Source organism: Lithobates pipiens, unplaced genomic scaffold (genome assembly GCF_037356315.1).
Source record: "Lithobates pipiens isolate NorthernLeopardFrog02 unplaced genomic scaffold, aLitPip1_a1.2 Scaffold_10, whole genome shotgun sequence".
NCBI lineage: Eukaryota > Metazoa > Chordata > Amphibia > Anura > Ranidae > Lithobates > Lithobates pipiens.
The window spans coordinates 182,900,872-182,913,957 of record NW_027507686.1 but is presented as its reverse complement, the minus strand read 5'-3'; the positions used below and the strand labels follow the sequence as shown (position 1 = coordinate 182,913,957).

General features: G+C 38.5%; 1 protein-coding gene across 1 annotated transcript in view; it reads left to right on the top strand.

Annotated features, from left to right (window-relative positions):
* LOC143926032 (uncharacterized) overlaps positions 1–12,809 on the top strand; it is a 116,252-nt gene extending 103,443 nt beyond the window's left edge. The window contains exons 35-42 of the mRNA XM_077450221.1: positions 1,629–1,727; positions 2,019–2,059; positions 3,285–3,413; positions 4,387–4,899; positions 5,534–5,665; positions 7,297–7,351; positions 10,062–10,200; positions 12,237–12,809. Of these exons, the coding sequence (XP_077306347.1) occupies positions 1,629–1,727; positions 2,019–2,059; positions 3,285–3,413; positions 4,387–4,899; positions 5,534–5,665; positions 7,297–7,351; positions 10,062–10,200; positions 12,237–12,498 (1,370 nt within the window). The 3' untranslated portion in view covers positions 12,499–12,809. The remainder of the gene's footprint in view (positions 1–1,628; positions 1,728–2,018; positions 2,060–3,284; positions 3,414–4,386; positions 4,900–5,533; positions 5,666–7,296; positions 7,352–10,061; positions 10,201–12,236) is intronic.
* Positions 12,810–13,086: the final 277 nt, after the last annotated feature.

The window sequence follows — 13,086 nt, the reverse complement described above, 5'->3', positions numbered from 1 at the left end:
GAGTTTTCATTCTGCACTGACTGTCATATGAGACTGCATGACTCCTGACACTCTGCCTGGACAATGCTGATTGGCCCTGTGCCGATCACATGTACCCTCCCAAAAAGAAAAAAAAATCATAATGTACCGGTATGCAGTGCATACTAGTATATTATAACTTAAACCTGCTGAGGGACATTTTTTTCATTTACAGAAATGATTTTACTTTACTAAATATGGCTAAACAAATAAATACAGAGGTATACTGTTAAAACCAAAGGGCTTGAAGCATAGCAAAGTGAATAAGGAGAAGATGTGCTTTACCTGGAATACTCAATCAGGCGTATGATTTTTTTTCTTGTACATGATTGAGGGACTGATGTGAACACAACTTCAGTTCATTCACTAAGATAATTGAACATATACTTTACTAAATGAATGGTCTTTGTCCCTTTAATAAAACAAGCTTAGTGAATCTTTCTTTCAGCCTAAAGCCCCTTTCACACTGGTGGAGTCCGCCAGCGGATCTGCCTGCTCAGCAGTGAACCTCTCCGCTGATACCTGCTGAGCAGGCTGATGACATGTCTGCTCTGCATAACCTGCTGTCACCTATCACCTGTCAGATGGAAATGGACTGCCTGTCCATTTATATCTGACTGACATCCAATCCGCTAGATGGATGGGGAACGGATCACCATCCATCATTTAGCAGACAGGATTGGATCAATGTCGGCAGGTGTCAACGTACTCATGTTCATTGACATCCGTCCACTCCATAGAGAGCAATGGATAGTCTGATCTGTCTGCATGAAAAACGGACAACTGGACCAGATCAGTCCCTTTATGTGAAAGGAGCTTAAAACACACAGTCAATGGCTTTTGCAAATTGATCTTTCAGTACATATTCATCTAGGAGATATGTGAATTCTATGTTTTCTCATATAATTATGTGATTGTCTTTGCATCTATCAGTAACGTACATACAGTGGTACCTTGGTTAACGAGTAACGCGGTTAATAAGTGTTTTAAAAGACAGGAAACTTTTAAAAAAAATATCTGACTTGGTTTACGCGTGTTGTCTCACAAAACAAGCAGAATTTAAGCGAATGGGGTGAGCAGTACCACATTTGGCCAGTGGTGCCCTGGCACTCGGAACAGTTCGGAGCCGTTCGGAAATACTCGGAATCATTTGAAAATACTCGGAAACACTCAGAAATACTCTGCTCCTTTGTTCCCGAGCCTGAGTTCAGCTGAACTGTCCCCGAGGATTTCCAAGGCTCTCCGGCGCCCCCTCACCTCTGGCCACATGTGGCATTGCATGCAATAGAAGTGAATGCAGAACAAATTATCTTTGTTTCCATTGACTTCTGTAGGGAAACTGGTTTTGATATGCGAGTGCTTTAGATTACAAGCATTCTCCTGGAACGGATTATGCTCGTAATCCAAGGTTCCACTGTATTCCAGACACAATAGTGGTCTACAACAGAAGTATCACTGCAACTTTTAAAGTGAGATAACTATAAGGTACAGTTTTTCTGAGAATGTAGCAACCGCCACATAAGCCAAACAAGGACATAAATAATACAGGATTTGCTTATTATGTGTTATTAGTGAAAATCAATTTTTTACATTTTAATAATATTCTGCAGGGTGTGAACCTTGTCAGTGCCTGATGCCAAATTGTGGAACAGGGCATCGTGTCGTATCTCGCTGGACTCCAGGTTCTTGCTGTGCCAACATCACTTGTGGTAGGGGTCTTCTTCTAGTTTTTCTTTTTTAACACATTTTTTTTTATTGAGTGAGATAAGAATTAAGGATAAAGATTTCAGCAGTAACATTTTTGTTTTACATAGTTGTGATATTTGATACGAGATAAGATATTTGTATAATGTCTTCAATCTTTATTAGACACTAGATTATATTTTGAAAAAGCCCATCATTATTTCTCTATAAAAACCAAAGTAGAAATATAAGCTATATAGCATGGAGAGTTAATCATAAGAAATACATTGTACTATTTTTTTTTTTTTTTTTTGCAGAGCCCGATTCTGTTTGCGTAGTGGATAATGTAATATATCAGGTATTCATTTTATTTTGTTTTAATACATTTATTTTGTTTAAAGCTAAACTCTAGACAGAGGAAAAAGGCACACATTAAGGCAGCTCAGTAATCATTAATAAATCATTACATTTTCCGTAAGCAGTCAGTGTAAGTACTTACATTGTGGATTTGGATGAAACAGCACAAGAAGTTGATAAGTTAATTTGCTGACAAGAAGCATACTGATAGCTGGAGAAAGCAGAGTAGCAGACAGATTAGCTCATCACTGTGCTGCTTCTCCTTTCACTGTCCAGACACAGGCTCAGGGCAGGTCCAAGACAACCTGGGCTAAGAGGAAGTGGTTTGAAAAATGCTGCCCATTAGATTAAAATGAGGACATTCTAACCTTGCTTTATGGCCCCTAATTCTCTTATTATATACCCAATGAAAACTGCATGAGAATAGAAGAATTAGCATCCACCCATTGTTTCCTTTAGATATAGGTTGTCAGGAATGTGCATAGTTCAGAGGAATGGAGTTTGGTGACCATAGGTGGGGTATATTACCAGGAGGTAGTGGGACTTTTGTATTTATTTATTTATTTATTTTAATTTTTTTGAGGTACGCGTTAGAATACACACATGTAATCACTTTATGAAAATATCCCTTGTTAGAAATATGCCAAATGCCTACAGAAAAAAGTACAAAGTACGCCATCAATGAAATGCAACAATAATAAAAACCACATTGATATGATCAAACTAAAGTCCAAGGGCCACCACCCCCTTAGAAAAACTTATTGCATTCTAGCAGAAGACTTATAGGAAGAGAGTGCTAACATGTCCATACTAAGAAGGTGGTACGTGGGGCATTTTTTAAAGTACATGGACATAATGTACAAAAGTCTTGCTATTGGAAAATAAAGTGTATATTCAATGGATTATTATGAGATGCTGTTTTTTAAACATATACACCAGTATGGAGACTATGCAGTGGGGAAAAAAGGTATACCTACTTGCAGTGGAAAATCATATTTATATTATATATTGGGTTCTTTAGGCTTTTGAAATGGCAACTGCCATAGCAGTCATCCAGTTTGAAAATATAGAATGAGTTATGCAATTAGATGCTGTGGGGCAGCATAATATTAACCACTTTGATAATGGATCCCCAGTGCTCTTTATAAAGAACAACAAAACACCTGAAATAAATTAAGACATAATATGACCATTGTTTTATTTTTCTTTCATCAATCTTTTCCTAGCGTGGTTCTCTCATCCCACAACCCAAGAATTCATGCCAGAAATGCGAGTGTGCCAAGGATGAAGTTGATGAATCTGGCTTTTATGCTGTCAAATGTGAGGAGATTAAATGTGATAAGACCTGTGAAGAGGTAGGTTGTCAATAATTGCAGCTTAAAGTGATTGTAAACCTTAGACATGAAATATAACCAAAGAATATAATAGTGTACTTGTCTCAATCCAGAGCACTACATGTAATTTCTGTTGGCTGCCTCTTTCCTCTGCTATCCTGTCACCAAGAGAAAGAAAGGCGACAGGGGAGAGAGCTCCAGTACACAGCCTGTGATTCACAGCCTGATCTCTGTTACTGTGTGCTGTGTGAAGGGGGTGTGTTCTTTCCCTCTAATCAGCTCTCAGCTCTCCTCCCTGGGCTCTACACAGTGAAACTACAGCTCCCCATCTACAGATTTTTAAAATGCTCAGACAAGCTTTATAAATTCTGGACTTTGAATGAATGTAGATAACAGACAAATGCAAATAAACAGGTGCAACTTTTAGGTACCATTAATCAGATGAAGACAGAGAATGCATGAAAAAATCACACCATTTATTATTGTGGTAAAAATGATACAAATAGTAAACGTAGTCAAAACATAGCCAGGGCTCAGTAACCAAATCGGATAGTCAAAACAAGCCAGGAAATCAAGGAGCCAGAGCTCAGCGTAGTCAGAGCAGCAGACAGGATCAGGACCCAGAAGGGATGTCAGCCAGGCAAGGCAAGTCTTCAAGAGGAACACAGCAGAGTCTTTAGATATGTTTACCAAGGTAAAGGCACAGGAGATCTAATCCATACAGCTTAAATAACCAGCAGGGCTTGTTAACGAGCAGGATATGATTACCAGGTGAGTCACTGACAGACATTTTCATAAATTGTTCTTGGACTACATTACATTGTTAACAGCACACCTAACCAGGGGCATGGTAGGTAGAGAAGGTGTTACAACATTAAGTAAAATGAACTCTTAATGCTTTAGATATACATTGTGCCTAGAAAACTATTGATTCAATGTTGGAAAGTAGTTTGCTTGTTCTAACTGAACCTTCATTTTGTGGTGTTTCCCTTAGGGATACAGATATATTGAAAAGGAAGGAGAATGCTGTGGCCAGTGTGTACCAAAACAATGCACAATGAAGAAAGAGAAGCGTGACAAAGAGAAAGAAGCTGAAGGGAAGGAGTCTGGAGAAGGAATCCAAGGAGAGAAAGGACCAAAAGAAGGACAGAAAGGAAAAGAAGGAGAGAAAGGAAAGGAAGGACAGAAAGGAAAAGAAGGACAGAAAGGAAAAGAAGGGCAAGAAGAAAAAGGAGATGAAGGAGAGAAAGGAAAGGAAGCACAGAAAGGAAAAGAAGGCCAGAAAGGAAAAGAAGGGGAAGAAGGAAAAGAGGGAGAGGAAGGACAGAAAGGAAAAGAAGGACAAGAAGAAAAAGAAGGAGATGAAGGACAGAAAGGAAAGGAAGGACAAAAAGGAAAAGAAGGACAGGGAGAAGAAGAACAGGAAGGAAAAGAAGGACAGGAAGGACAAGAAGGAGAAGGACAAAAGGGAGAAGACAAGGAAGAAGATGATGAAGTTAGGATTAACGTAAGTCTGAATACAAAAAATAAGTTCCTGGAATGTTATCCTAACGGGCATATATACTACTTACAAATTGCAGACATGTAAAAGAGATTAGCTTGACGTATAGTCTGTGCTAATATTGTAAACCTCTTGTTTCTACGCATAGTGCATCATTAAGAGCATAGATGCAGCTATATTTGCTTATTTCATACACCCACCCTGCTTTCTGCTTCAGAGTTCTACACAATGGTTGTGTTTTATCGCTACTTTTCACAAAACAGGCCAGGCCTGTGGGATGAATCTATTAAAGGAATAGCTACTAATCTGCAAATCTTTACATTGTATGCAATATCAAAAATATGGAAGCATGTAAAAATGAGAAAGTCAAATTAAAAGTTACTTTAAGATATAGACAGCAGTAATTGCTAAAACTGTGTTCACAAAAATGTAAAATATGTTCTTTTGAACTTTTGCCAGCCATAATAGATGCATAGTGGAGAACAACAGACACAAGTTGTTGAGGTACATTACTTACAAAGACAACAATGTTTAGTGTCAGTATCTTCCATGCCAGTTTTCTTTATGCTTCCAGTTAGGAAAAACAAATGGCATCACTGGAAGTAATTGTATGAAAGCATGACGTTTTGTTCATTTGTAGATTGGAGATACTTATCGTCCTGAGGGCAGCACTTGTGTCTACTATGAGTGTGATGAAGATGAAGACGGCAACCCTGTTTTAACTAAAGTGAAGAAAGTTTGCCAAGAGCTGGATATTTCCAAATGTGAAGAGGTACTTTTTGGATTCTTTTTCAATAATTTACTGTTGTTGGGCTGACGTTTACTTCCCAACTCAAGTCTGGAAACATATGTACTGTAGGTGCTATTAGACTGATAAGGGTATCCATTGATTATTATGCAATGAGCATATATAAAATCATAAAAATGCCAACTGATAAGTGTTTGTAAGATAAGTTCCAAAACAAAGCAAACTTTTTATTAGCCTACTGATGCAAAAGAGGACTGTACATTCCTTGATCAACAACAAATATTGTACACAGAGATGCATTACACAGTATAACAAAGCTGTAAGTCCACAATGTCTTTACTAATCGATGAAACACACTATTTATAATGTTTCCATCTGTGGATGGATGGAAAAATATGCAATTCTTGAAGAACATTTAGAGCTGTCCCAGATACATTAAACCTACCCCCAGCTTAGAAGAGTTAACCCTTCAGTAACCTTGTGTGTGTGATCCGCTTCATTCACCTATAATGCGATGGCCATATTTTTTAGGTATTTTGTTGCTAATTATGGAAAGATCAGTAACTATCATTTGTGTAGGAAAAAATCAACAGTTTTGCACCCTGTCATACCCTCGATACTATTCTTCTATACATGTTTCATGCTATGCATCATATATCAGCTGTCCTTTGCTTAAAACAAGCATGCACAGAGAATGTGGTTATTTGCTAAGTAAGATCACAACCATGCCTGTACAAATCACTACAGTTTACAGGACCTGCTTATTCTTTTACTACTTAAAACTAGAAGAGTCAGAAGTTGCATTTCCAAGTAAATGTGAATGTTGTGCTCTGGATCATGTGGTGCTACATCACATATTTCTAAAAGCAGGTACCACCTGCTAGCTACATATCTCTATCATCTTGAAATCCACCCGCTTCACAGATACTTTCCAGTGGCCCATGTACACCAGCCCTAAATACTATATGACTATTTTTCCCAAGGACACTTCCATTATGTGTGATGTCATCTTTAGCTTAGGTTAATTTAATTTTAAATGCATTAAAAACAAACTGTTAAGAAAAGAATGGATGAGGTGGTTTAATTTTGCTTTTTTATTTATACCTACAGGTAAGCCTATAATAAGGCTCACCTGTAAGTGCAGTAAGTATCTCCTAAATGTGCACCGTTTAGGAGATATATAATTTAGTAGTAGCCGTGACGCCACCGGCGCATGTGCAGTGCGCTCTCAATAGACGCATGTCATCCATTGAAAGAGCTGTGCCGCGGCTATTACTACCGTGTGCATGTGCAGGAGTGATGTCATTGCAGCTTAGTCAACGGCTGGAGCTCTTGAACCCAGAAGGAAGACCAGATGACAATGGAAACCCTGTCAGTGATGACAGCATGCTGCTGGAGGGCTATGTTTTAAGGTAAGTCTGTCATAATGTGCTAAAATGCGATCCTGCAGGGGCCCTTTTTGGGGTTTATTACCACTTTAATAAACTTACTCTTAACTGCAAATAATACTTTAGACCAGTAACTCGCATCAACCCATCAGATTTCAGCTTTGTCCTGGTCTGATCTGAGCAGAGTAAATTCTGATTGTTGGTTATTGGAACTAGTGTTTGCTTATTGTGCATCTTTTTTAATAAGCAATCATGTCTTTTCATTAGGGCACAGTTACATCTGATGAGGATGGATGCTGTCAGACTTGTACACCTAAAACAGGTATGCCAGAAATGCCCATATGAATCCTTTTTATTTATTGTATAAGTTCTAATTTTATATTCCCTGTATGCAAATTAGCCTCTTCCTGGTCCTTCCCTGGTAACATCACACCTCTATTATACTAATTAGTCATATACTAGTAAGACCCCTACTCCAGTACACACACTGGGCTTATCCCAGTGTGATCCCTGCTCCAGCCCACACACACATATTAGTTAGCCTTGCCCCGGTATCCTCCCTCCAGAACCCCCAATCTTCAGTTTCCTTCCCTCACTCTGCAGCCATATACTGCCAGCACACAAATATCATATTGAGCACTGTCCATGTCCTCCCTAGGCACATTGCACACTGCCCAGGTACACAATCGGCTGGATCAGCACCCAAAGTGAAGCTCAAATCAAAAGCAATCTGCCCCCCCCCCCCCCCCCTTAGCCCCTTTAGAAGTTGTATAATTGCTTCTCAGTACCTGCAGTGTGTATGTAGTCCAGATTTGTGTTTATGTATGTTAGGACAGCCTTTGGTCTTTCTGTCTTTCTCCTGGCCCCAGCAAATACATCAATTCCTAGTATCCATACCAACACTTAGTAATCCCTCCAATATACAGAACTGTTTAGCTGCTTTACACCAGCAGGGTGTGAGCATGGACCCAACAGTGCACCATTTTCAGTCTATGTACATTAACGCCTCAGTGACCAGTCTACAGTGTATGTGCATTAACCGCTCAGTGATCAGCTGTCCCAGATGCGCTAAACCCACCCTTATGGGTGTGATCTGCTTCATTCACCTGTATGGCTATGACCATATTTTTTATGTATTTTGTTGCTAAAGAAAAGAGTAATCATTATTTTTTACATACTGCCTATTTCAATACCCTTCCATACCCTCTGTACTACGTCCAACCCCCCGTAAATACCTTTTGCATTCTTTTGTACATACTGCTAGATGTCTTACAATGTGCACTTTCCTCCTGCATATATTTACCCCTGGCAAACCCAGGTTACTCATGCCCTGCACAAATCTCCTCCCGTTATACAGCCTGTGGTCCTTTTCTGTGCATACTGACTTCTGTCATAACTTCTGCACTGCTGTTCTGCACATACTACCCTCTGTCATATTCAGCATACTCCTCTACTGCATATAGTGCCCACTAAGAGATTTCTGTTTGTCATATCCCCAACCTTACCCTTTCTAGAAAGTACATTTTGCTGGTATATATAAATTTGACGTCTTAAAACTAATTTCCTAGTTGAATTAATGACTGAAATGTGATAGAACATGTAACCTTGCATATGTGCTATAGTGTATGGGTCAGCAGGAAAAGAGAGTTATTGTTCTGTGAATGGATCCATAGGGGGAATGGGGATCAGTTCAATAAGAGAAAGGGGAGGGGGGGAAATATTGTTCTTAAAAGGTGTCTCCAAAAGATTTGGAATGGAACATAATCCTATTTAAATTCATGTTAGTTAAAGTGGTTGTAAAGACAGAAGTTTTTTTTAATCTTAATGCATTATGCATTAAGATAAAAAGCCTTCTGTGTGCTGCAGCCCCCCTAATACTTAGCTGAGGTCCGTCTAGTTCCAGTGATGTTGCCCTTAATATGTTAATATGCCCTTAGATCCCTTGATGAATACAACTAGAAATTGTTCAAATATTTCATGTAAATGTCTCTCTCAGGTGAAGAAAAAGTTATATAAATACTAATTAGTTGATGTTTGAAGAATTTTAAATTCCATGCAACGTGACTATTACTATTATTCTAAAACTGATAACTCTTATGCTAGAATAGATAATATTTTTATAGACCATTATCGTCTCTCTTAAGTAAAATCAGCTAAAATTGGGACTAGCCCTAAAATCTGCCGATTTTGGGAAGAAGTGGCAAAGGTGATCTTTCTGATGCTGGGCTGAGTAATTAAACTTTAACCATTAACGTTTTTACTTCATTGAACGAACGAAACAACAGAGCAATACAAGATGTCTATGACCCCATAAATGTTAAACACTTGTAAATCTTTGATTCCACTATACTGGAGAAAAAGTTTAATACCTACTATCTCACAGTGGCTACGAAGGGCTAACGAGCTTCGCCTAATGGAAGAAATAACCTGTAAAAATAAAGGGCCCACCAGGAAATATATTAAGACATGGGCAAAATGGTTTGAATTTAAGGACACTAAAGTATATTATTAAATAATATTAGAGCCTGATGGTAAATCAGAGTATGACGTATTAATTAATATTGATTTACCTTATATTTTTTGTACCTCCTCGATAGTTCAATATTTACATTTGTCGTTGGTCCCCAACCTCCCCCTTCTTTTTCTTCCTTTGAATTTTTTTTCCCCTCTTTCACTCTTTTTTTTCTTCTTTTCCTTTTTCTCCTACCCTTTTTCCTTTTGTGTGGTTCCCACCCCCCTCCCCTCTTTTTCGCTATTGGAAGGGAGAGGATGGGAACCAATGAGATAAATTGCATTGTATATGTTTCAAGATAATGTTTGGAATTTTCTGACATGCTGAAAATAATAATAAAAAAAAAAGAGATAGTATTTCATAACAGCCCGAGACGATTGTTTTGCTTATTTGAGGATATGTACTAAAATTTGTCTGAAATAGAAGAATATATTTACAGATATATATAAAAAAAGTTTATTACATCAAAATGAATTTTTTTTTTTTAGCAATTATCTTATTTCTAAACAAATTCTTACAGTTACAGAGATTAAGGTTGTAGAGAAGACAGTCACTGAGGATTGTAGCGTTCGCAAGACATTGCAAGTCTTTAAAGATGACGATTGTGAATTTGAAATGGAGATGACCCACTGTGGAGGACCTTGTATGGGAACATCAATGTAAGTCATGTGACTTGTTATTGAAAAAAAAGCATTATGAAATGAGTTTTAAGAGGTCTATAGCTCCCTAAATAGCCACTTCAGCCCCGGACCATTTTGCTGGTCAAAGACCAGACCACTTTTTGCGATCCAGCACTGCGTCGTTTTAACTGACAATTGTGCGGTCGTGCGACGTGGCTTCCAAACAAAATTGACGTCCTTTTTTCCCCATAAATAGAGCTTTCTTTTGGTGGTATTTGATCACCCCTGTGGTTTTTATTTTTTGCGTTATAAACAAAAATAGAGTGACAATTTTGAAAAAAACGCATTATTTTTAACTTTTTGTTATAATAAATACCCCCCAAAAAATACATAAAAAAACATTTTTTTCCCTCAGTTTAGGCCGATACGTATTCTTCTACATATTTTTGGTAAAAAAAATCACAATAAGCGATTATTGATTGGTTTACGTAAAATTTATAGTGTTTACAAAATAGGGGATGGTTTTATGGCATTTTTATTAATATTTTTTTATTACTAATGGCGGCGATCAGCGATTTTTATTGTGACTGCGACATTATGGCGGACACATCAGACATGTATGACACATTTTTGGGACCATTGTCATTTATACAGCAATCACTGCTATATAAATGCAGTGATTCCTGTGTAAATGACACTGGCAGTGAAGGGGTTAACCAGTGGTTGGCAGTGTAGGGGTTAAGTGTTCCTGGGGGTATGTTACTAACTGTTGGGGGCTGGGCATTAATTTAGTGAACACTGATCTCTGCTCCAATCACATGGAGCAGAGATCAGCATCACTAGTTGCTAGGCAGAATGGGGAAAAGCTGTTTACAACGGCATTTCCTCGTTCAGACGCCCCAAGAGACGATCACGGGTATGCCCACGGCGATTGAGTCTGCGGGACCCGCGACCGCACTCACGGGGGTCCCGACAAGCACAGCACGCGAGCACGCCACCAGTGGCGCTCTTGCGATGGCAGGGCGGCATTAAAGATTGGACGTACCTGTACGCCAATATGCCTGCCCATGCCATTCTGCCGACGTACATCGGCGTGTGCTGGGTGGGAACCGGATAGACACACACAACAAATAGTCACATTTGATGGACTATCAACAATATTCTCTAATTGATAATGAAAACGTACGTTAAAGCATTTATTAAATCATAAAAAAATCCCTGTTGTGACTTGGATATCTAACCTTGCATATATTACTCAACAATATGTTCCTGGATTAACAAAAACAATAATATAGATTAAACATGTAAAGTTCCACCTTGGCCTCAAGGCCCACTGGCAGTGTTAAAAAATAAGTATGGATTGAAAAGAAAACAAACATTTATACTCATCTGGTTGGATGCAGCATTGATTCGATGCTGCATCTGTACCCTCACTGGCTCTCTGCTCTATCCCTCCAGTGTTCACTGGAGCACTGGATTGTGGAATGGGCAGGAGGGGTTGGTTCAGGCTCCCAGTGGATCACTGGGAGGCTGAGACAGATGCTGGTCCAGGAATCTGGGTGGATATGCTTGGGATCTTTCGCAAGGCTGGACCTGCTGAGTGACGTCAGCTGACAGGGGACTTTAGCCCACTGTCAGCTAATAATGGGTCACAGGAGTGCAGAGCGAACTGCACCTGCATTGGTTTAACAGAACCTTCTGCTTTATGTGTAGTTATTTAATTTCATCTTGATCATCTCAGAAATTAAAAAAAAAAAAAAAATTCTTCAGGGTTCAGGTTTTCATGCTATCCTTTGGTGTGACATCTCTCTATTTTTTTCTGCTAATTTATTTTCTGGCAAATAAATATGAGCAGCTTGATTCACTAGTAGGGAGCAAAAACACAAACCAGCAATAAATCAGTGTTCTGGCCATAAAGGATTTGTTTGGACAAAATAGGAATATATGAAAATTTTACTGAAACGTGTTGATTTACATAATAAGATACCATATAAAGCAGTTGTTTGTGCACTTTAGTAATGTTTGAAAAAAGAGATATTGTTATACCTTTACAATGTGTTTTTGCTTTTTCTCAGCTATTCCATGGAATCTCAAGGTATGGATCACAAATGTAGCTGCTGTACAGAACTTGAGGCGGTAGATAAAATGGTTCTGCTTCCATGTGCCAATGGAAAATCTAAAAAATACTATTACAAAGAAGTGATTAGATGTGGCTGTTCTGCTGCTACCTGCCAGCCAGTCGGGTCTGCTGAACTTGAACAGCAGCAACAACAACAACAACAGAATCAGCAGCAGTGGAGCCAATCCTCTTCCAGAGGCAGAGTAAGAAGGAGATGAGAAAATCAATGAGAAGACAGAGAGGCAAGGCAGCGATATAATGCTAAATATTCTGAACGTGTCCCATTCTAATGTCTAATTATCTTCTTACTTTTTAGTCATATATAGATGCAGAATAAAAAAGCAAATAAGGTCTGTGTAAGCATTAAACAACAAATAAAGTAAAAATTGTAAAGCAGTTAACGCAACTGTTTTGCCTTTGATGAAACCTTTCAAGAAATCTGGGCACCAATATCAGAGGAAGCTTTATGTTCTTGCTTACTTACCTCTGTCATTACTCTTTATGTATATCAATAAACTACAGAATACAAAGCACATTATTTTAGTTGGACTATTATTTCTACTTGATAGGAAACACAAAAGTGGACCAAACAATTATGATGATATGCAAGATAAGTGACCATTTGGTGCATTCATTTGGAATAAATCACACACTTCCAAAAAAAGTGCTCAGAAAAGTGTTAAAAAAGGTTAAAAAGACTATTTCATATGGAAAAAAAGTCTGCAGGTATAAAGGGCAGGTGCCTAAAGGACTCACATATAGTACCTGCAGCAACCTCCTATGATGGGCAGCCTTAATGGCAAAAG